At 36.1% G+C, this 24,671-nt stretch overlaps 2 protein-coding genes across 3 annotated transcripts; one reads left to right on the top strand and one right to left on the bottom strand.

Moving 5' to 3' along the window:
* Positions 1-18,237: 18,237 nt before the first annotated feature.
* LOC149925558 (phosphatidylinositol 4,5-bisphosphate 3-kinase catalytic subunit alpha isoform-like) lies at positions 18,238-23,026 on the bottom strand. Of its 2 annotated transcripts, none has more exons than XM_090160313.1 (16): positions 22,977-23,026; positions 22,803-22,855; positions 22,628-22,732; positions 22,141-22,563; positions 21,836-22,074; positions 21,522-21,752; positions 21,267-21,455; positions 20,932-21,201; positions 20,398-20,849; positions 20,053-20,328; positions 19,855-19,976; positions 19,704-19,782; positions 19,449-19,619; positions 19,269-19,386; positions 19,036-19,187; positions 18,238-18,598 (listed from the first exon to the last, which is right to left on the bottom strand). In XM_090160313.1, the coding sequence occupies exons 2-16, from the start codon at positions 22,828-22,830 to the stop codon at positions 18,337-18,339; spliced, it is 3,117 nt and encodes a 1,038-aa protein (XP_090016439.1). In that variant the 5' UTR covers positions 22,831-22,855; positions 22,977-23,026; the 3' UTR covers positions 18,238-18,336. The 2 variants fall into 2 exon arrangements, with proteins under 2 accessions (XP_090016439.1, XP_090016438.1); XM_090160312.1 differs by having other exon boundaries at positions 22,803-22,864; positions 22,977-22,994.
* Positions 23,027-23,165: 139 nt separating this feature from the next.
* On the top strand, positions 23,166-24,268 carry Pgls (6-phosphogluconolactonase). The gene is made up of 5 exons (XM_090160579.1): positions 23,166-23,376; positions 23,450-23,650; positions 23,707-23,852; positions 23,914-24,054; positions 24,116-24,268. Exons 1-5 carry the CDS (start codon positions 23,259-23,261, stop codon positions 24,224-24,226), a joined length of 717 nt encoding a protein of 238 aa, XP_090016705.1. The 5' UTR covers positions 23,166-23,258; the 3' UTR covers positions 24,227-24,268.
* The last annotated feature ends 403 nt before the right edge of the window (positions 24,269-24,671 follow it).

Below are 24,671 nucleotides of genomic sequence, written 5' to 3' on the forward strand. Positions count from 1 at the left end.
ACATTTGAATAAGGAAACAGTTTCTATAACTTAAAAGTGTGATAGTATAGTTTCTAAAACTATAATGACCACAGTAATAATACCACAACAAATAATCGAACCGGTACTGATGCAGGGTTAATGATTCAAGATATTATTCTTAAGCGAACCGCTAAACGAAGCTCAGCAATGAAGATTCGCAAAAGTGGATAACCAGTTCACTCACGTCGTCAGTATAATTAGCCCTAATGCGTTAGGATACAGCTTTCCATACGCAACGAATAAAAATTGTCGAAAAAAACGCCTATTTTTCTTTAAGTTGTAAAAATCTACGGGCAACATTACATTTACTAAATTCTTTAAATTGGACCTTTTCAAAGTTATTCAGCCGTCAGGAGGATTTCCGGACCGCTGAGGCTTAGCTTTGATTTTCGTTGAAAAATAATATTTCATCTAATTAGATATTTTAATTGTTATTTATTTTTTAATTTATAGTTATTTCGGTAAGGTAAACTAAATCTTAGCTATTTACTTGATTATAAATAATAGAATAAAAAGATGGTTCAAGTGTGCAATATTAAACATTTATTTAAAAATATATAAATAAAAACAATATATTTTTATATAAATGTTTAATCAAGAATGTATTTATTTATACTCAGGGAGAATGAATATGTCGAGACTATCGACGGACACGTTGAGGCCCTAACCCCATCACGCTAAGGGGGGAAGGAGGCGGTCTTATTTTTTGCGTCCTCGCAGCAGCGTTAATCGTGTCCAAAAACGTAATTTTTAAGAACCAATGAGATTGCAGTATTATTTGATTTTATTAAAGCGGAGGAGCATACCGGGGGGCCCAACGGGTGGAATTGGAGAAACGCTGAAAATAATCTCGACACATTCATTCTCCCTGAGTATAAATAAATACATACTTGGTTTAATATTGCACACTTGAATCATCGTTGATTTTATTTTATTTCTAATCAATATTAACGCGCAAGTTATCGGTGAAAATATTAACGGTTTCAACTATTTACTTGTAATATGGTTTGATTTGAAATGCTATTGGTACGCCAATTATTTTGCGGATGTTTATAAAATTATTGATTGGGTAACGATTTCATCAGCTTCACGCTGAATTGCGTAGAGTAACGCTCAAACAGATATAGTATCTAATTAAATAAACATTTATTTAAAATCGTCTCTAGCCAGAGGCGAATAAGAACCCTTACATTTAGAAATATCTTCTTCTAATTTATTCATATTTCGGCCACAAAATAAGGAAATTACAAAAAACGTTGTTACGCGTTTAAAAGTGTTGAAAATGTAATAAATCATATAAAAACTGAACTATAAAAACTTACGCCATTCTCATAAAAAATGAATTTAAAAATTGTCGCGATTTTGAGTTAGTACCTCAAGTTTAAGATTGATTAAAATAATAAATAAATGTTGTGGAATAGAGATCATGTTTTTAGCTCCATACCGATCTACTCTAGCAAAATCCAAACGGCAGGAAAACTAATGAAAAAAATGACACAAATCGCGACATCACGTAGCTTTGTGGTTTCAACGGCTGGCTTAACCTCTCTAATGATTTTGTAATTGCGATTTGAAAAATGAATTGCATCTGAGCACGTAAGCAGAACGACGCGGCAAAAAAACTTTTTTTTTAAAAACTTGTAAAATAAATTCCCTAAAGCGAAATGAATAGCAAACTAAACAAAAAAAGATACTATCCTAAAAGCCGGAAGTTATTTAATCCGTAATGTTAAATATCAATAACCAGGTGAGTGAGATCCAGACAAAAAGGTGAAGGTGATGAGACACATTCATAAATCTCCTTTTTCATCGCTTTTTTATCCAAGCCGGATTAGGATGATTTTAAGAGGAGATATTTTTATTACCAAACAACGAATATATTACGTAACAAGGTCAAGCCCGTTGCCACGCTTAAAACCAGTTCTGGGGAGAGAGTTTCGTCTAAAATGTATCCCGCTTATTTACAGTTTTCCTTTAAAGTACGTTTAAAAATTAGTAACCTCGCGTATGCCTTTTTTCTGGTATTGCATTTATGGTGATATAATATAAACTCGAATATAATCAGGAACATGTTTTTAATTATATTAAAATTACAACACGAAAAAGGCAGCCTGAAAATAAAAACTGTATATTAATAGGATTTTTTTGGAAACCTGATTGAAACTTTTTTATTATTTTTATAAAAAAAATCAAATAAATCCACAATTCCATCCTTTCAAATTGTCGCCGTAAATGACAAATGGTAGGCTATAAATTAAATTTTTTTATTAAAAATTTTTATAAACCTGGAATTTCTAAGTCGCCTTTTCTAGCGTGGCATCTGGAGACTGGAGAAACTGATCGAATGTAGGAAACCGCCGCCGCCAGACAAAAAGGGGGACGTTCACTCTGAAAATAAACCTACGAGAAAATGGATTTAAGAAACACTGATTCTTTCTCTCTCTACAGCCCTCGGATAATTTATAATGTTCTTCGAGAAATGTTCTAGTTCCGCACTTATTTAGATAGTTAAAAATAGAACAAATGAGGTATTGCGAATTGTTCTTATGAAAGCAAGCTAGCTGCCTCGTGTACAGCGGCACGAGGGAAAATATATTTATAATGATATAATAATAACGATATAATGATATAATAATAGTGATATAATGATATAATAATAATGATATAACGATATAATGATATAATGATATAATAATAAAGATAAAAAAAAATAGTGATAATAATATTGATAATAATAATGATAATATTAATATTAATTAACTAACCCCTAACGCCGCCAGTCATTTTATTGAAAATTTCCCTCACGTTTGTCCATTTTTTTAAATCTTTAATATTAAACATATAAAATGACTGGATCTTAATCCAAATCAAAGATCCACATTTGTATACAAAGAACCTAATATTAACCACAACAAAATTAACCATTTATTCATTATCGCTAAGTAACAAACCAGCTAGACAAAGACAATCCACTTCAAAACTTCAAGATCCTCAACATCGTTAATATTGAGGAACAATAACAAAAACTAAATTTGAAAAATATTTATAACCAAGTAAAGAAGATAAATCGATCCTGGTTAAAAATTGTTAATAGACAAAGGGTAAAATATACAATGTCAAATTCCACCTTAATCCATACTGTAAAAAATATTTTTATGTATAACAACTGTATTATATTGTTTAAAAAAGTGGGAATATTTTGTGATAAAATAAGAATGAACATAAACTCCTGTAAAATTATTTTTGTGTGGTGGACAGGGGCGGCGATATAGGGTACGCAGGGTACGCAACTGCGTGGGGGCGCAAGAGGTTTGGGGGCGCATTTTTTCGAGGACTATAAAGTGAGTAAGTTTTATAGTTGGCGCCAAAAGTAGGTAAAGATTGGTTTAAATTTGATGTATTTCAGTCTTTAAACACGAGTAGTTTATTTAAATGCGTTACGAGTCTTACGCTACTTCATTTTAACTTACTCTTCGAAGAATTAGTTCATAACGCAGGGTACACGCCGGAGACTTTTTAGATTATCTAGTCGTGTTACGAGATTTACTCTACTTTACTTTAAGTTTTACTGCTTAGAATTAGCTCATAATGCAGGATACACGATGGGCACGTTTTTACTCTATGTTACATTTCTATGTTGGAGAGCTTAATAAGGAGACGGGTTGTTTAAATTTAAAAGTAACATATAATGTGATATTCGCAGTAGTGGCGTAACTTGCGAGTTGCCACGCTTTATTTTATCTTTATTTTGGAAATTGGGACTCGGAGAGTCGAAAACCCATAGATATAGGAAACGTATATAAAGGTCTAGAGAAAATATTTCAAAGGGAGTGAATACGGAGGTGACAGCTAGCAGAAACGCGTAATTTCTGCAGGCTATCCTTGAAAGGCACTATCTATCGGTAAGAAAGCTCGTGCTACATTGATTTGGGAATAAATAGAGGTACAACTAAATCTGGCTGGCGCGGGACCAATTTCGTTCAATAAGGAGACTTAATCAACTTTATCGTTCTACCGTGGCGGCATCTGTCTCTAGTGGTGGAAACTATATTGCAATTGAATTTTTTCGCGAATCTGATGCGAAATTGAAATGTATTACTGTGTAATGTGTTACTCGTAACAAACAAACCTTTGAAGTTGTTTAAAAATAATTTTATTCTGTCAACACGATCCTATTTAACTCAAGTTACGGTGAGTTAGCTAATAATTATTTATTTTTAGCCATATAACTTTACAAAGTATAGATGGCTCTACCGCCTAATTATAAAGATTAATTTCGTACAGTCTTATCAGAACAGGTCCCGCGTAACCATGGTAACCGAAATCGTAATTGTAATTCTAGCAGTATTATTCCCAATTCAATGTCGTGCTATCGTCGCGAGAGCCATTGTCTCATGCTAAAAATTATACTAAAAGTCACCAACAGATGGTGTCTAAAGACTACGGTCTGCGGAAAGGTCAAGCACTTAGTACTAAAATGCTAAGAGAGCTCGCGCTCTTGGTCACGTGCCTTCCTGTCTGCTAGGTATCAATTCCGTATTTTATGTTATGACGCCCCGAAATTTATCTAGACCTTTATCAAAAATAATTTAAACTCGTACCCTAGATTCGAATACTGAGAGCTTTCCCATTGACGGTTTTGTTACGAAGCGTTTACCCTTTTCCGGCACGTGACCTCAGAAAAATCGGGCTCCATCGGTTGTGGCACGGCCAACTTCGATCACGCGCTGCCGTGTTTGCGGTAAGGCCCAAACCATGGAGCGAATTTTTTCTGAGTTCCGGCGGGAAGTGGGTAAACGCTATCGGCAACGAGCGAGAGAGTGATTTCGAATCTAGGGTACGAGTTTAAATTATCTTTGCCTTTATATACATTTCTTATATCTATGGGAAAACCGCGCAATTTGACATCTGTCTAACGATGCAACACTTTTTGAAGTAGCTACTTTAGCAACTACAACGAATCAAGGCTGCGTTCGAAAAAATATTAGAAATCACTGTTCTGTGTTCGCAACTTAAAAACAGCAGGCTTTTAATTCGGATTTTGATATGTCTAGTTTCGCAAATCATTTTAGGGGGCTGTTCGGGGCCCCTTCATCTAGATTTGGGGCCCCTACAAGCGAAATAAAAGTAGGCTGTAGCCTACCTCTGGCGCCGCCACTGGATATTCGATGTAGTTTTGTCTAAGTACCGTCGCGTACCCTACATCATTTTTGTTGAACAAAGGAGTGAGGCTAATACGAGGATCTTTCGAATTTGATGAATTGGTTCGAATATATATATATATATATATATATATATATATATAAAGGGGCGCAAAATCTTACGCATCGTGGGGGCGCTACTAACCCAAGCTCCGCCACTGGTGGTGGATATAGCCAATGTATTGTCAATATTCTCAAAGATTTTAAGAGGGAAACTGAAAATTTACAAAACTATATTAAAACCAGTTTTCGCAAATAGACCAAAGCTAAATCCTAATTCTACTAAACGAAATTTCGTAATAAGTGATAACCCAAAACGTAATTCTACAAGATCTTGAAAATCGACTCGTCTGAAATAAATAAACTGAAAAACGAATAAATATTAATAACGAACAAATAAATAGTCTACAACCATATTTATTTACCTATTTAGATTCAATTTCTTTCCCCGAGTTCCATAGTTGAAATGTAGCCCGGATGAACGGACGTTGTGACTAGCGTTTCCAACTAGACAAGAGTAGAGCTGTTTAAAAATTTGAGCTTCTTCTTCGGGATAATACTAGCTCGGTCTCGAAAAGCTAGTCACTTTCCCGGACCTTGCTGTGGGGACTACCGTCCACTCTGATTAAAATTTCGAAAGGAATCTTATCTGGAGATATCTTAATTCCATATCGGTGAAGCATCTGCACATCAACTGATCTGATAATATCTGAACGAAATGGCATATAATGTTATACCTTATTTATTTATTTATTTGAATCATATAACTTATTTCTTATCGGGGAATCGATTGTAAGAACTATGTGAGATAAATGAATGACGTTTCGGCTATTTGGAACAATAGCCCCGCCACATGTTTTCCACTTTTTAGTTGCACCTTACTAACGTACTTATTAAGGGGAACCTAATTTTGCAAAAATTATTAGCCGCAAATAATTAATTTTAAAGTTATACTAATTTTAAAGATGTACGAACCGAACGGTTCGGGGCGTAGAATTCACTTAGCGGCCCGGTCACAAGTCACTAGTTGACTTAGGGCTGTGTGATTATTATTATATTGTCTTTAGCGTAAACCCAAAAAATATATTTTAAATATTAAATTTAAATTTCAACACATTTTTATTCAAATTGTATATTAACTTAATAAGTGTACTATAGTAACCTAAAAGGAATTTTCCAACCACCCTGTTATTAAGAACCATATCTCAATCACCCAGTTTTTCACATAATTATCACACTTAGCATTAACAATCAAAGAGTAATTTTACCTCAAAGGAAAATCCATGACCACGCTTTATTAACCACCCTGATCATTAATTACGAACTGTACATTAAAACCAGCATACTTTAACAACCTAAGTAAAAATCTCACCAAAATGAGCGCTGTGTCACCCACCCTGTACAGTAACTCAATCATCTGGTCTTTTAACATAATCAGTGCACTAATCCTTAACAATCGATGAGTAACTTTAGCAAAAAAAATAATTAACACGCTTTATCAATCACCCTGTCCATTAGAACAATATTTAAATCCCCTGTACATTCACTTTATTAGCACAATATAACAACCCAATGGGATTTTTTACCAAAAGTAGTAAAACCTAGTGCATTAACAAAGATCCCAATCACCTTGTTATTCAACCAGTGAAAAATCAATTATATCAGTGAAAAGCCCAAACAGACCTCATTAAAACTACTTATGAGTGTTATTTTCACCTAATAGAAAAATGAATAACAATGCCTTCTCAATAAACACGTCCTTTTAAGCACGTTCAAAAGGACTTTACCCTCCAATGCGTCTTTGAACTTTTAGGTGGGGACACTTCCTATCGATAATTGATGCATCATCTACCCTTCTAACTCTATCGTTTTGCCATGGCAACCAAAAATGTTTTTAACAACTCAAATTTAAACTTTCTCTAAAATAGCATGGGAAAATCCCTGATGGTATATGATTGATTTTACCCAATTTTATCGATTTTATCCAATTTAATCAATTTTACCTTAAGATTTTACCCAATTGTTTTGCCAATTTTTTTTTATTTTTTGAGTAAAACCGCAAATGGTACATTCCATAAACATATTATCGCGCTTTTTTGTTTTTAGTCCTATAGTAATTTCAATTTTCGCCATTTTTCCAAAAAATCTAAAAGAAGCACGGAAACATTTGCTCTGTTCTCGATCTCGATCCGTTGAACCTTGGGTTGAACGGTCGAAATCAGCAGATCGGTTTTGGGCGATCTCGTAGCACCAAAGAGTAGAAAATGGAACATGCGAAACTTGATCGGAGCAGAACCAAGCACGCAAATGGAACATAAACGCTGATCAGAGCGATCTAGAGCGCTCAAGAGCAGTCAAATGGAAAACGCTATGAGTCTGAGATTCAACAGACTAAAAGTTTAATCATGGAATTTTACCAGTCACCAGTAACTTCAATAAGTTTTTGCTTATAATTAATTTTATTATACAGTTCAAGGAATTGGGAAGTTGAAGTAGCTACTAGCTAAGTTAAAAAAATAAGACCTAGACTCAGACTGTACATAAGATACCATATGTAACATAATCACCATAAGTATGCCATAAAAGCATTTTCGTTAATGGAACCTTGTTCACGCGATATGACGTAAATTACGTCACTTACAACGCCGTGACGAAATACGAGTCATCAACTTTACTGATGGGAAACGGAAGTTAGTGAGAATTCCTCGCGCGTTTCTGGCTTTGCCCATGTCAAGTTTAGCTCGTGCCTCGCGATCACATGATTTCATTTCCATGATAACCTTTTCAAAGCGCAAGGGTTATAAGCATTTTTGCATTTTTGGGTCCGCTCAATGTATGTTCCGCGTGAAACGAGGTCTCCTTGAATTTTTTTCAATGGAAATATTATACAGAGGCATACTTATGAGTAATTATGTTACATATGAAGATACTCATTGAATCTACCGGAAATACGATGTCTGACGGGGGAAATTTATTCAGTTATTGTAATTATTTGTAAATGTAAAAATTATGAATAAAGAAGTATAGATGGTACTTTTCTATTCATTTCTTACTCTGTAAAAACGTACGCTAAAGCAAGTGGCGGCTATATCAAAAAAGCAAAAAAAAAAATGTTTTGAAATAAAATATTTATAAGCATTTTCAGGAATCCAGACCTCTACTTGGAATGCTTATCGCGTCAGATTTTGTTCTCGATGTGGCTGACGGTTTGTTTTAACGTCACTATGTTAACTTAACAAACAACAACGTGAGAGGGGAGCGCGCGCAGAGGGGATTTTATCTCTCGTAGGCGGGGCCAAACCCGTCAGAGTGATTTTACCATAAGCGACACGGCATTCCAAGTAGATGTACGGATTAGTGGCATTTTAGAATTGATCGTATTAATATACCATTTCATTTTCCGACTTCAGATTTGCTCATTCTAAAAAACCATTGTGCTGCAAATGGCTTATTGCCTTTAATCGGGTAGACTTTAAACTGGGAAATAACCAAGAAGCGTGGTAAACACTTCAATGCAGGGGCGCCTCTTTGTGTAGTGCCTAGAAGGGCCGCCACCACGGCCCCTAAAATAACGCCAAACCGTATTTCTCATGAAATTACATACTTTGCTTTAACAAGAGTTGCATTTGTACTGATAAATTGTGCCAAAAGTTAGTTTCTACTTATCTAATAATCATATTGTTAAATCGCTTAGCAATTTAAAACACAAATTGGTAAACCAGGGCCGGATTTTGGTGTTCGTAGTCCCTAGGCACCTTTTTTCCTGGATGTTTTGTGAATATGTGTTGATATTTTCTTTTATTTCAATACTGGGTTGACTGCTTATGACGTTAATATGCACATAATAAAAGTTTGATAAATTTTGCTGAATAGCATTCTGTCAATCCGGCCCTGGTAAGGGGGGCACCAAAAGTCCAACTCACCCGGGTGAAAATTTTACCTTAAGCCGCCCCTGCTTTAGACCCCGACGCCGCCGAGTTACGCGCCGGCGCGCCGCCGACGCCGATTTTTTTTCAACGCCGCCACTGATTGGAAATTTTAGTCGGCGCGCCGCCGCCGCCGCCGCCGCCGCCGCCGCGGATTATTTTCCAGCGCGACGCCGATTAATTCTGCTTAAAATGCTGCCACGCGGTTTTTGGGGTTTTCGGCAGTAGCGAAGCTTGGAATTACTTTGGACAATTGCAACGTTATGAAGACGGAATTATTATATGCTGTTAACATATGTAACATAATTACTCATAAGTATGACACTAGCTCTATTTCATCACTAACGGTTTGTTTCACAGATATTGCGTCATCCGTATCCAACGTAATATTTGACGTCATCGAATCTCAAATGCCGATTATGTCGTCGCACAATTAGCTCTACGTTTGATAAACCGACTACCCTTATTTTATATGCCATATCCTTATCTGCTTTAATTTTTTTTCACTCATTTTGAACACTTATGAAATATCAAAGTTTTTGATGATATATTATATGATATTTGTGATAATATGTGATATGATATATGCCAAATAGACCACGCTTCCTCAGGTTTGGTGAGCCGCCCTGTTGCAATTGGGTTGTAATTTTACAGGTCAATAAAGAAATCTTGAATCTTGACAAACAGGTTTGAAAAGCCATGTCTTAAGAGCTAAAATGAATTACAATATACTGTCAATTAATATGCAAATTAATGAAGTTTTCGGAAACTCAGGTTCTAAAATAAATTTGCATTGTCAAATCTTGGATTAATAATCCAAGGTCAAATAAAAGAAGCAGGTTTACTGGAAAAAATAGTTAAAATTCAGGTTGAGCTTTTCTGTGGCATCTACAAGGTTGGGGTCTTTGCAGATTCTTTTGAGCCTAGACCTAACTTTTCTAGGCTTTGTATGGGTTTTAATAACGCTGGTTGAATATCCATCCCACTTCGACATCGACTTGTTCCATTTTCGGAAAGCTCTGAACCGTATTGGTCATTTTCCGCAACCTTTTCTTTTTCTAAACTACTCATATAAATTTCAATAAAGCTACATTGGGCTGACTAAAATTCGGATACAAAAAATTCCTTCTCAATTTAGAGGTTTTCCATTGGCTTAAATACATATGTCAGTAGCCAATAGTGTGACTCCCAAAATTACTAGGATGAATAAAAAGGTTAAAATCTAACGTAGTCCACCTTTTTACTGGTCCGTGGTGAAACAAACCGTTAGTGAAGATTTTTGAAAGGAATAAAGGTACAGTGGCATACTTATGATGAATTATGTTACATATGCTGTTAATTATTATTCTAAACTAGCGTAAATAAAAAAAGCCTATACTCGGAATAAATTAAACCAGGAGCAGGACCACAGGTAGGTTGATTTCTACTTTATAGTATAAAAATATTTTTTTATAAAGAAACGCCGCCGCCGACTAAAATTGACCGGCTCGCCGCCGCCGGCAAAAATTTCGCGGCGTCGGGGTCTACCCTGCTTCAATGATAGTGATTATCGTGTTTGGATAAGTTGGAAAATACTTTAACAACGCAGTTCCTCCTGTGTTCTCGGAAAGAGACAATTCTGATTTTTCAGATATAACAATTTTGGATTTTAACTTCAGATTTAATGAAACCAGGACAAAAGTATACACTTATAGGTATTTAATAGTACAATATAATATCAGTAGATAGAAAATAGCGGACCTTTAGATGAGATTAACACTTCAGTCCCTGAAGAAATGGCAACTGATGAGGTAATCAAATAATATTTTAAGTAAGAGTGCTAAATTAAAATGTATAAATTAGAAATCATGTGAAACATCTTTCCATTTGGTTAAGCTTCAAAAGGCCTTGGACACTGATAAAAAGGAAATTCATTCTCTACAAAAACAACAATTTCGTGTTTCAGGAATTCCAACTTGGAACAAATCAAATGTGATAAAATGACGACCAAAGATCTTTCATTCAATTTGACAGATGTAGAAGGGACCATAATTCTTTATAGCTGTGGTATCGTAGTCTTCCGTGCTAGCCTGCTGGTGGCGTCTACTGAATCGGTGGCTTTCTGCTGTTACATTGGGTTCCGGGTTGAAGTGCGCCGTTAATTTGGCAACCAGATCCTTGTATGACAGCGTTTTCGGCGCCGCTGGAGAACAGTGTGTCAGAATTTATAGCCCGGTGTACCTAGTAACAAAGACCATACCACCGGAGGCCTATCATCATAGTGCCCTACGCCAGCGTCCCCAAGCCCGGACAGGTGACAAATCCAGCATGGGTAGCAGAACCCCACTACTGATGGTCTCACCTTTGACGCAAGCCACTCAACCCAGCAGAAGGTGCATCAATGGGTGGACCAATTCCCACTTCGCACACAGCAGTGGGATTTAGAATGGATGCTATAGCAACTCCAGCCGACACCCTACCTATGAAGGTAAGGAGCCAAACCCTTTGGAAAGAGCTCCTAAAGGGGAACGAAGAGCACACAGCAGCCCAAGTAACCCGGCACAGCTGGCACCGGAGATCCCGGTGGGCCCCAAAAGGCCAGGAAACAGGACCGCCGTGCCCGCATATGGAGGCTCGCCGCCCCACAGCAGGCTACCCAATCCGCCGAGGTGGCCAGTTTGCCTGGACCTTCTCCGTTAGCCTGAACCGAAGTTCAGTATCCAGCTCAAACCTGACCGAAGTCGGAGGTGGAGATAGGACCATCTCCCAGTGCGCCACCGCCCTTATGGGTTACAAGAGCCGGACCCCGACTCCCCGGTAAAGCCACCAGTTATTGCACACTCTAACCCGTTTAGGGCCCGCCGCTGGAGAACATAAATCTTGGATGAGAGAATATATTTTCTTACCCACAGATGTTAACAGAACTCCAGCGCGCAATGTGTCGTCAATCTGGTTAACGGCCATGAAAATTTCCTACCTCTCTACATACGTAGCCCAATCTTCTTCAGCAGGAACGAATTCCCCGACGCTGCCCAGAAAAGATGCCATGGAAACGGAAGAGCTGCGCCTTGAATTTACTTGAGAATCCCGCAGACCAAATTATCCCCGTCGACACTTGTGGTATCGTAGTCTTCCGTGCTAGCCAAGGCAGCTTCTGGAATAGCGTATCATTGCCGAGATAAAGGATGAACACAACTCAGTGATTGCGGGTAAACGAGTGCTTAGTTTATTTAATAAAAACAGGTTATATAGGTATGGATAAAAACAACCTTTGTATAAAAACCATATTAGATAACAGATTACATCAATAGCCCAAGAATAATAATAAAAAATAATAATAATAATCAGCTAGGCTAATTGCCCGATTTCAAAATTACGTTTTGGCGCGTGACAGTACCTTTACATTATGAGGTATAGCAGGCTTATTTACCTGCTTTTATACCCTAACATGGCGGCGTATTTTCACGCGCAAAATGAATTTTAAGATCCCCCAATACCCAAGGCACCATCTTAGGCCTAAATCATCAAGTGACTTTTAAAGCGATTAATTCAGGTGACCGGGTTAAGTTATTTAAGTTATTAAGAAAGTTACTATGTTTATTTAATTATTTTATAACATAAAAATTGTCTCAAGCTCATTTGAAATTATACTTTAACACCATTCGTAAGGGAGGAAGCTCGAACTATAATATTACCTCTAGACAGTTCACTGCTACCCACAAAACACTTTAAACATCGAAAAGCGGAAATGTCGTCGCTTTGGTCATGCGAGAAACTATTGGTGACCAAACGTCCACATCTAACATCTTCTGAGAAAACCTAATTCATTACATGGATGGTTTTGTTTAATGAAGCTGAAAAAAGATTTGAAAAACGTACGACTAGAGAATAAAAATATCCTAAATCTATAAAGTCCCAAATAAAAACATAGATGCTGATAGAAAATATCGATAACACACGTTCGTTGGCCCAACGATAATCGTAGCTGGGACCCTATTCTGTAAGCACTTCTCGATCTCGAATCGCTCTCACGAGATGTCGAAAAACGCTATTCTATCAAATATTTGTCGAAAAATGCTACTCGAATTCGATGGACTTCTCGAAGTCGATCTCGTCGTGTCCGACAGAGGTTTCAACCAATCATCGAGCTGGTAGTTCTTTTTAACTACCTCCCCCCCCCCTTCTCCCGTGTTGCCAAAAAGCTACCACTACCCAAACCGTCTTTCTTAGGGAAAAAAGCAATGGCGCTTGCTATAGCTCGGCTTGTATTGTTAAATATAGCCTTAGAAATCGATAATAGGCGTAATTTTCAAAGATAAAGAGTTATAAGAGACCAAACAATAAATCCTTTGGACTTAGAGCTCGGCGTTTGGATAAGAAATAATAACTTAATTCATTTTTATCCACAAACGAAAATTATCCGAAAAAAACCCGATAATTTTACATGTTAAATTGCTATATAGCTGTGGATAATATCCATGGATAAACAGTTAATCGTAATTTTTATGGTTAATCAAAACTTTAGTGGTTAATTTAGCTGTTTCGCCGAGCTCTATTTGGACTTTAAATATATACTGCAGTATTACAATGAAAATAAATATCCTTTCTCTAAACTATAAAACATGGACGTGTGTAATCAGCTGTTTTTGTGATGGTGTATTCTTATTGGTCGGAAAATAGATAGCCTATGCGCGATTACAACCGGAAATATGTAGAACCCACGTGGTCTACTCGCTTGTCGAGATGTATCACTTCGATTTCGATGAAGTATAGAATAGCGTTTATCGAGAAATGACTTCTCGATCGAAGTGATCGCCTTCGAGATCGACTTCGAGTCGACATCGAGAGTGAGATCGAGATAAATTAGAGAATAGCCTCCCTGGTTCAACTGTCGGGCCGACCATAAAGAAGTAAAATTTGCAAACTTACAAAAACGAATTTATCAAAGTTCGTGGTATTTATGTAAGAACAGGCGCGCTTGCCTTTTTAGATAAAATACAAGACTGGTTCGAGATCTGAGCCACAAAAACCTAATTTATAAAAAAACAAGTTGGCAAGCCAAAATATACCTCTCCTCGGAAGAATTGTCCCTAGTGGTATTAATTTCTCGAGATAACCCTTAAAGATATATCTCCGCAATTTAGAGTTATTTGTTAAAAATATTAACCCATTTCTATCCCGCCCGGTATAAAATTTTAATTATAATTAAAATAATTGAGACGAAACGACCAATTTTAATTTATTCAGAATATCATAAGTTAAGTAGTTACAACAGTAAGTTAGACGTACTATAACAATGCACAATTGAATTAAACCCTTTTACAGAACAAGTTTATCAGTTAAATATAATACGAAGCAAATTTTAATGAAAGAAATATCTACAGAGGCTTTTTGGAATTACTCGCTTACGAAATACTTGCCGCATCTTTAACGCTCATTTTATTTCAACACTCGCCCTTGATGAAGATACCGTAGATATCTGGTAGTGGACGACTCGTTCACTTCCTGTTGACGTTGTGACGCATACCACATGAAAAAGACCAATGCCGTCCAATTTCCAATATCATATAATGACTCGCACACCCAAGAAATCATTGACTGCGTTAGAAATCGTAGATATCCAAATATCCACACCAAATGTATTTACAAGAAGCAAAAACCTTACCATCAACAAAGCACAGAGAGCCACTTGACTAACCGCCAGCTCTTAAAGCAATTAACGTTAAATTATCTCCTTTGAATTAACAGAACTATATATAGGTCGTTAAGAAAGTGGACCACCCACAGGGTCTACCCTTTAACCCTCTAATCTCGGCTGACTGCGCTAAAACAAGATTTAACCTTTAAAAAATACCAGATTAGGCCTTCATAAATTCATTAATAAAAAAAAGACTTTATTACCTATTATGCTTACGATGCCTGTCTTAATTTCAGTGAATCTAAGCAGCTATCGGTGGTTCTGTGGTAGAGCGCTCGACTGCCAAGCCGAATGGTCTGGGTTCGAAACCTGGGTGGCGCGTTTGTTTCTAATCAATAGAGAAACGCTAAATTAGAATTTCTTCGATGCAATAATTTCAATTTCAATTCTATTTCAATTAAACCAAAATTTCGTACTCTATTAAATACGCTTCCGATAAAGCTGAAGGTCTAATTTTCAATAAGGCGTAACAAGTGTCGGTGGTTCTGTGGTAGAACGTCCGCCTGTCAATCAGGAGGTCTCGGGTTCAAATCCCGCCCGATGCGATCGCAAATTGATACTAAGACGAATACCGTGTACAACTGGTGGAAACCCTGCCATTGGACGTTGAGAGGTAGCATTACACTCAGCACTCGGTCCGTCCCAAAGTCATTAAGAAGAAGTTGGAGAGAAAACGCCCATACAAACCCAACAGACTTAACATGCACAACCATCAGAACACAAACCCAACAAACTCAACACTCACAACCTACGCATAAACATTACAAAAACGTAGTACACCAAACCGTCACGACGGTGAGCGAAAAAAACACCATCCAAACCAAACCGCAAATGCATCCGTTAACGCTCACCGTCACACGGTGGTTTTGCCAACCCTTTGAGAAACTGCGTACGCAGTGATTACACTTTGCACCGAAAATGCGAACGCGTTCGCAGTCCTGACAGACCCACAGACAGACACGGTCGTTGTATAACCCCTCCTAGGGGACTTTGTCCCCTCGGAGAGGTAAAAACTGAGTTTGAGGCAAGTTTTGATGCCGTAATTGGCGATATAAACGCCACGCCGCCGCCGCCGTTAAATTTTGGTTACAACGTCACCACCGAAATTTCTCAAAATTGAAGCCGATAACCGATTTCCAAGTTTCCATAAACAGGTAACTGAACTATAATTTGAAATTTAACTGTTATCAAAAGTAAATGAACCGTAGTTATCAGAAGGCTATTGATTGCTTGCTCGTAGCGTCGTATGCGTTCGTCCTAGCTAAGCCACGCCCAAAAACGGCCGCCATGACAATTATTTTAGGTCACAGATCACGAGACAAAAAGCCTGCGAAAAATAATCACGCCATGGGCGTCGTAATGTCATGGCCAACCTAAACGCGTTACCGTGGCAACGAGCCCAAGGCACACCCACGAGCAAGCTACGAATACTCCCCATGTTAGAGGCGTTTTCCTTGTGACGTTACATGTTGATCTCGAATTTAAAATTTTGCGCGCTCCTAGGCCGAAAAAAAAGCGTTTTTGATTTTATGAAACCATTTTTTATACATAGAAATAGCTATACAATTCTCAAGTGCAATTGATCGCGTCAAAAGACGGGGATGAAAATTAGCTTTAATTTGACTCGATTTTCTTATCTTTTTCATAAGGAAAACGCTCTCTGATTCTGAGCGCTATTTCGATAACTTCAGTTCATTTACTTCAGCTGTTATTCGATATCCGAACCGGTACCAAAATCAGGGTGACCAGGGAAAAGCTTTGAAAATTTTATAGGAAAAATAGGAATTTTAGGGGCGAATTATAGGAAAATACAGGAAACTAAATAGGCGAATTATAGGAAAATATAGGAAACTAAATAGGCGAATTATAAAAAAATATAGGAAACGAAATAGGCTAAATATAAAATAGCCTATTTAGTTTTCTATAATTCGCCTAAGAAAAATATGGGAAAAATAATAAGGTAATTATTGCATATCGGTATACTTCGACTCGAATCACCTAGAATATTGATAATGTTTTGTACACTGCTTTCTTGCATTATTGGATCACTTAGCGGATTTACAAAGCTCTTATATTTCAAGATTTTGTTCGAAAATGGCAGTATTTACAGTAGACGATGACGCGTACAAAAACGTTCTTTCATTTTCAAAAGACCGTGAAATTATAGGAAAATATAGGAAAATAGGTAAGAATAAAGGAAATTATAGGAAGGCATTAAAAATATAGGAAAATATAGGAAGTCTGGTCACCCTGCAAAATACATTATCCGCACATCCCTACTGATCATGCTTACCCCAGATTAAATTTTGAAAACCTCAAATTATTATCAAAAATACAAAATTTTCCCAGCAGTTAAAAAGATAAGCCAACTTCAAAATACCAAAACCGCTTTGCCAGTTAGGAGAAAAGCATTAAAGCCAGTGTCGGCTCCACGTGAAGTAGCTCTTTTTTTCAACAGATGTCGCTAGCGTCCAAATAAAAACAAGATGCTTAAGCTAGATTTTGACCCAAAATTCGGGACATAAAAATAAATGATTAATGAACGTCTACCAATCCCCCGAGTTTGAACAAAATCGGTGGGTTACACTTCGGGATGTCTCCTTGTAAGTAGAGTATTATTTGTCTAATTATACGCTACAAAGGTTCTCTGAGGACGTTATTGTTTCGCTATTTTGAATTTTAGCTTCTTTGGCCATTAATAGATGGCACCACGCTCTCCAATAAAGTCATTACTTTGAAGAATCAGACAGATAAATTTCCATCTCAAATAACAATATGATAAGGCCCTTATCATAATAATACAGGTGGCAATGATAGATCGGACACTTGCTTTAAATTTCTAAACACAAGTAGAAGAGTATAGCGTTATTTCAACTAAGTTTTAAAAACTAAATTTAAATTAATATTGAAAATATAGAAAATGGGTATAGTACTATAATTAAAGGGATCCATCACTCACAACAGGGGAAGGTAACAGGGGTAACATAAAATCCAGACTTGCAGCAGTGTGCTTCAAAACCAGTTTTTTGTGACCCCTATGCCTTCCCCTGTTGTGAGTGAGGGATCCCTGTAGGCTAAGCATTTTTAATAACCTTGGGATCCCTTTATGTAAATTTCAATATCCATACATCAAATATTTTATTATAAAAATCACACTTACCTCCATTGACCATATATCTCCTTAAGTATTCATTTCAGCAAAAAAATATTGTGATTTTTCCGAACCACCTCCCCCCCCCCCCCCCCTGACAGGAGGCGCTACGGGATATTTACTATCCTTGTATTTTTTTATAGTGCAAACGTAGGACACTGGAAACGTCCATTTATTAATGTACCATTTCTTTACTTTTTTTGCCTCTATAAATGTGCATGTAAACTTAGATACTAATTGGGGATGAATTATAAACCAAAATCCAATTAAGTTAAGAATTTATTTACATAGGAAAGGACTTATAAAATAAGTTAATTATTGACACCGGGTACTCGTATATCTCTTGCTTCACAAAATATTTTACGAATGTTTTACACTATGAAAAAACCAGTCTAGTTTGGTTGTCCAAGCGCCTCCGTAAGCTTCGAAAAATTGATTCTGAAAATACTCCAAAGCCTCTTCCTCACATTTCTCGACTTGCAATGTTTTCCTAAGGTATCCAATGTCGTCAATTGATTGCAATTCCGGAATATCAGTAGACAGCATCATAGTGAATAAAGTAATAAGTAAATGAGAGTGCCTTCTCAACATGACAAACGCTTTTCCGCACAGTTCTTGGAAGCTTTAATGAAAAAAATAAAAAGGTTATTTTAATTACAATTAGGCCATTTGCGATTAATAGTAATAAAAGAGACTCTGGTAATACATCAGAAACTAACAAAACAGCAAAACACGATAGCTACTTGCAGACATGTTATTGCCTTTGCTTGTTTTTTTACTCTTTGAGGCCAAGGCTTAGGGATGTTTAAAACACTTCAAAAAAAGAAACTAACACTTACTTAAGAAAATAGTGATTTAATGAATAGGAACATAAGAATTATAAAATTACTAAAAAGACTTCTAAATTTTTGGATTATAGATTTTCTAATAATTCAACTAAATAGTAAATTCTCAATAACCAAGAAAGGCGGTAGTAAAAAATATAAATTGGCAAGCCTAGAAATGTCATACTTAAATGTTATTATGTTACGTTACTTATGTTAAAACTAAAAGCATTACTTTTGAAATTCTTTGCTCTTTTTAGGATTTTCTGCTCCTTTTGCAATCACGCAAAGAAAATCCTCAGTCAACACAAAAGGCACCCTTTCCCGATTAATTCCAAACTTCTTCTTGAAATGTCCCAAGAAATGACCGAAGTCTATGTGAAAAATCTAAAATTTTTTGATAATGATAAAATTTCTTAAAAATTACATTCTATCAGAAGCGCATAAACTGCTATTTGTTTCAATTACCTGCCCTGATTCATTAACCATTATATTATCCGGATTTCGATCTCCAATTCCCAAGATAAAAGTTGCCACACAATACCCAGCACAAGAGTACGTGAATGTTTCAATGGCTTGTTGATATCTGAAACAAGAATCTAATTTTAGACATCTATTTTCAAAAGTATAATTTAAAAAATTACACACCTATGACCTTTGTTGTGTTCTTTGATCCATTTGTGTAACTGAGTTGAATCTACTTGCAAAGCTGCCATTCTGCCCCCTTTCCTCTGAATATTCATCACAGTTTTAGCATTACGCACAACTTCAATCATCCCCACATTTTTCCCAGTGGCCAAACAAGCGTAAGGAAGCATCCTGTAAAATTTAACATACAAAACTTGCTATAGTTCCTCGCAGACATTCATTCCATTTTAAAGACAATGACAAATGTTAATTTACCTGAGATCGAGGCCCTCATTTTGCCAGATTGAATCCATTATCTTGATTACTTGAAGAGTCAACATATCTTGTCTTAAATCTAAAATAATTTCAGATCAAGCATATTTTTACAAAGCAATATATATATATATAATATATACATGCAAATTACCATCCCCATTTTTAAAGATAATGGAGTTTTTAATGAACGAGCATTCAGCCATCTGATCTTTATTTGTCCAAACTAGCCATAAAGGCCTTTTAGCTGAATCCAATATTTTGCATTCATCAACTCTGATGGAATAGTTATAATAAAAAGATTGGTTATACAGTCGTCACGAATCTGAAAGACCAAAACTAATTAGCTCACAATATTTGTCCCAATTTATGACTGTTGTTTAGTGGAGAAAAAAAGTCTTGTAGAGCTTCTAAACAATCAGCTTGCTGGACCTGCTCATATAAAAATTTCAATCTCTCTTTTTGAGTGTCTTCCTTCCGGTCTTTTAGGATATCTGTCAACTGGGTTAACTTTTCCAAAGCCTCAACCTGCTTCACAACTTCTTTCAACCACGATCCCATACCTCTGCAGAAAGCCTCAAGCAAGAGGCCAAACTTTAAGGTTATCGAATTTTCAGCCATTCCAGATCTTTTTTGTCAGAAAATGGAAAACGTGAGTAAAAATATTAAAGATCAAGTCAGACATTTGATTTATTACTTGAGATGCCAAAAGAAGAAATGACCAATTTTTTGATTCAGTAGAGCTCTTTTGATCAGGAACTTTGAGAGATCACAGTTTAGGAAAGATTCGAACTTGAGCACTTGAACCAATTGCAGAAGATATTGAGATACCAGATCATCAGTTAGAATGTGGTCCAAAATGGAAACAGCGTAGGATCGAACCACTGGATCAGCGTACTTGCAATCCAACAACTCTAATGCCGTTTTAGCTGAAACTAGAGGCCAATTTTTTACCAAGTGGTATACTTGAGCCACCTCATCCCTATTGTTCCACTTTGCGGAATCTAGCAACTTTGGAAGAGAGTTTGGAATTTTTTTGCAATCGTGCCTGAACTGCCACAATGACTCCTTTTCTTGTTCAGATATCTCAGATAAAGGGTCACGTTCAGAAATTTCATAAATAAGTTCCAGCTCGGGTTTTGATGCTGGCTAATAAAAAATTTATTAATAAATGTTAGTTAAAATGTTAAGAAATTAGAGGCTAAAAGTTTATAATTATTTTCATAATTACCACTGGTGCTCTATCGAGCCTCATTGCTAAAATAGCATACTCTTCAATTTGTTCCACGGAAGGACACATTACTGGATGAACGAAACGCTCAAATTCAATCTCCAGACATGGCGCATCTTTGTTTGGGTTTGAACCAAATATTCCGATGGGATTTAGGAGATCATCCATTCCTTTAGGCATGGGCCAAAGATTAATACTTGTCCTCTCATTCAAAAGACAATTTTTGTAATCAAATAAATGAATGTTTCCCCACGCTAAAGCATAATGTTCCTGTAAACAAGTACAATTTAAAAAATATTTATATTGACATTTGCCATCCGCAAGAATACAATTACTTCTTTCTTCTTTCTCTTTGTGACTGAACAAATTGAAAGACAAAGTCTGGCTCCCCTCGGAATATGGAGAACGCTCAAATCAAATGCTAACCACTGGTCCCATTTTGGATTTGAGTAAACCACTTCCTTGGTATCAACTGTTTTACAGAGAGGTTCTGTTCCATGATATAAGCCTGCTCGCACATAGATCTGTTTTAATTAAAAAAAGGTTTTTTACATTTTAAGCTAAATATCCGGATTGGTAATATTTCGTACCATATCAACATCTCTGACATTGACGTAAGTGGCCCAAAGGATCCTAATTTTAAACTGGGCTCCAATATCCCATAATTTCAAGAATTGAAAATTATTTGAAATGGTAGGGGTAGTTCGTTTTAAAAATGAAGGCACATGAAAAGTGGAAGGAGGGATAGTGGCTTGAAGCGCCTTACTATCTATCAGCATTAACTGAGGAATCAGTCCATCGGCTAAGCATAGACGGATATACTGAATGAAAGAAGACTTGTTATTTGGGAATTCTTAAAAATTTTGATGTTTTTCAGGCAAAGTAAATAACGAGGAAAAAATACCTTATATTGACAAATTGGGTATCTCCCTAGCAAATACTGGTTAATTCCGCAAATCTTTAAAACGTAACTAGAAACGTACGATGCGGGATCTTTATCAAATCCATCAATTCCAGTTTTATACTGTTTGACTAAAGCCTCGTATGCCACACATTCAGGTAGAGAGTCTTTGGCAACTTTGATGGTGTATTTCTGTGGTAAATTTGATAAACCTAAACCCCACACGCTGACCATTAATTGTCCTTCAAAGAAAAGATTCAATTTATAAATTTTTAAGCAAATTTAGAAATGGGTATAGTGAAGCTAACCTTTATCAAGATTCTTGCTCAGGTTTGGTGCAATTTGCGGTGTGCTCTCAACATCAGGAGGGTAAAAGTATAAAGCCCGTTCACACTCTTCCAAACTTTCACGAAATTCAACAGCCTCTTTGCACACGTAAAGTACACTTCGCCGAAATTCAACCGCTTCCATGTCCTTCATTGAGTCAAATTCATGAATTGGCATTCCAATGGCCAAGCCAATTTCAGAGTTCAACATCTTTTCTTCTTTATCTCCTTCGGGTAATATAAGTTTAAGAATTGGCTGGAAAAGCCGTAGGTGACACAAACGACGAGTTTCATCGTAAAATTCTTCTCGCTCAGCATCTTGAGTTATTGAAACGAAGATATAATTTTGAGTTTCGTCTATTTTTTCGTGCAGGGGATATTCTTTATACACACGCCAAAGTTGAGCTGGTTTGAGGTAAAAGTTTTATTTATAGAAAGGACAAAATTATTAAATTCTGAAATGACACACCTTTTACTTCTTTTAAGGTTGCATCACGGCTACAAGTCAAGGGAATAATAACTCCCGTAGGTAATAGTATATCAAAGAGGGTTTGGGGTTCCATCATGGAAAGGCCTGAAACAAGTGTAGATATAATTGAGTGAATGACAAAAATATTATTTAAATCAAGTAAAAGATAATTTACCCCATAACTCCCCTGATGATGGAGGCATTGTTTACAAATTTATAGTACTTTGACTAAAGAATCTGAAAAAAAAAAGCTGAGTAAAAATAAATTTTAATTTTGCACACAACAGCAATTGATATATTTTGATTCTAATGTGAAAACCTAATGCATGTTTTTTAATTAAAAGCTTACATTCAAAATACCAGTAGTTGAAAAGTAAATATATCATTTAAAAATCAATAAATAGTAGTTAAATGTTACATAACTTTAGTGCTTTAACAGCACGTAAAAGACGGGTCACCAAAGTAGCAGACAATTATTTCTACTTCCTGTTTTTCTCAGGAAAGCCGCGTACATGTAGGAGGGGCGGTAAAAACTTCATTCCCTTCTAGTTTCTACTTTAATATACGAAAACAAGTTCTAGTAATTAATGGTAGCTTGATAGGATAGCAGAAGAGAATCTCAAAAGCAACCATGAATATACATAAATTAGACTATAAAGACCAAGTCATTAAAAGTTTATGTGAAGAAATAGAATTAAATGCAAGTAATGCAATAGAAAAGAGAAATAAATTTTTGGTTGGGCTATCTGGTCAGTGTAAATACTAAATAACTTATAGCCATACTTTGCATAATTTTAGAAATAACACATTTTATACCAATAGGAGGAAGCCTTATTGACCTGCTTTGTCAAGGATTACCTAACATCAAAACTGACTGGTCTAAATGGATATTTTTCTTTTGCGATGAAAGATTGGTTCCATTCGATGATGCTGAAAGCACATTTGGCTGTTATCAAAGAAAACTCATTGGAACTGTCCCCATAAATGATGACCAATTTGTCAAAATTAATCCATCTTTATCAAGTAAATTAATTTGAATAATGCCATAAAAAATACGTCTAACAGAATTATGAATTTAGGTGAACTAGCTGCAGTTGATTATGAGCAAAAGATCAAAAAGTACTTTTCTGGTGACCTATCCCTGCCTGAATTTGACCTGTTACTATTGGGGGCTGGTCCTGACGGTCATATTTGTTCCTTATTTCCTGGGCACAAACTGTTACATGTAATTCTTTTCTTTTGTGCATAGTTAACATTTTTTTACCATAATTGTATTATTTATTTAGGAAACCAGTAGATGGGTTGCGCCAATTAGCGATTCCCCAAAACCACCACCATGCAGAGTCACATTAACATTCCCAGTAATCAACAACTCTCTTTGCGCAATGTTTGCTGCTATAGGGGTAGGAAAGGCACCTATTGTAAAGGTATGCATCCAAGTTCCAGATTTAAGATCATATTTAAAACTATATAGACTTTTATTTTTAGCAAATCTTGCAAGGCACTCAGCTTCCACCACTTCCCGCATCTCAAGTGAAACTTAATAAAGGTTATGTTCACTGGTTTTTGGACAAAGAAGCAGCTAGTTTACTTGATTAAATAACTATTCAAGATTAAATAAAGCATTTTACATTAAACTTATATGAGACTTCCTTACCATTCATTGGTTTTTGGACATAGAAGCGGCTAGTTTATTTGATTAAATAACTATCCAAGATTAAATAAAGCATTTTACATTAAACTTATATGGGACTTCCTTACTGTTTTGCTGTAAAAGTCTTATTTTGGACATCTTATACTTTAGCTAAGGCCTATAACAAGTATATTTATGTTTTATCTAACAAAATGAGAGGCGCAAAAAGCAGATTTAAAGACTGTTTCACAAAGATTTTGTGAGAAAACTTATCATTGTTCAGTTCACTATTATGATATAATAACTTTGATTCTTTTAAAATGACTGAAACTGAAACCATGCTGAAACGGAACCCAACTAAGGCTTACCGTAAACTACCCAATTTTGAATTTTTTTAATGTGTGTAACAGG

Source organism: Leiobunum rupestre, chromosome 10, assembly GCF_980474605.1.
Source record: "Leiobunum rupestre chromosome 10, qqLeiRupe1.1.hap1, whole genome shotgun sequence".
Lineage (NCBI taxonomy): Eukaryota > Metazoa > Arthropoda > Arachnida > Opiliones > Sclerosomatidae > Leiobunum > Leiobunum rupestre.

Excerpts from the sequence above, each read along its gene's own strand:
- LOC149925558 (XM_090160313.1), bottom strand. The coding sequence starts at position 22,830 with ATGCCTCCATCATCAGGGGAGTTATGGG. Across the intron at positions 19,188-19,268 it reads TGGTTAATGAATCAGGGCAG|ATTTTTCACATAGACTTCGG; the intron begins GTAATTGAAACA and ends AAAAAATTTTAG. Across the intron at positions 18,599-19,035 it reads AAGAGCAAAGAATTTCAAAA|CTTCCAAGAACTGTGCGGAA; the intron begins GTAATGCTTTTA and ends TTTTCATTAAAG.
- Pgls (XM_090160579.1), top strand. The coding sequence starts at position 23,259 with ATGAATATACATAAATTAGACTATAAAGACCAAGTCATTAAAAGTTTA. Across the intron at positions 23,651-23,706 it reads AATTAATCCATCTTTATCAA|GTGAACTAGCTGCAGTTGAT; the intron begins GTAAATTAATTT and ends TTATGAATTTAG. Across the intron at positions 23,853-23,913 it reads CTGGGCACAAACTGTTACAT|GAAACCAGTAGATGGGTTGC; the intron begins GTAATTCTTTTC and ends TTATTTATTTAG.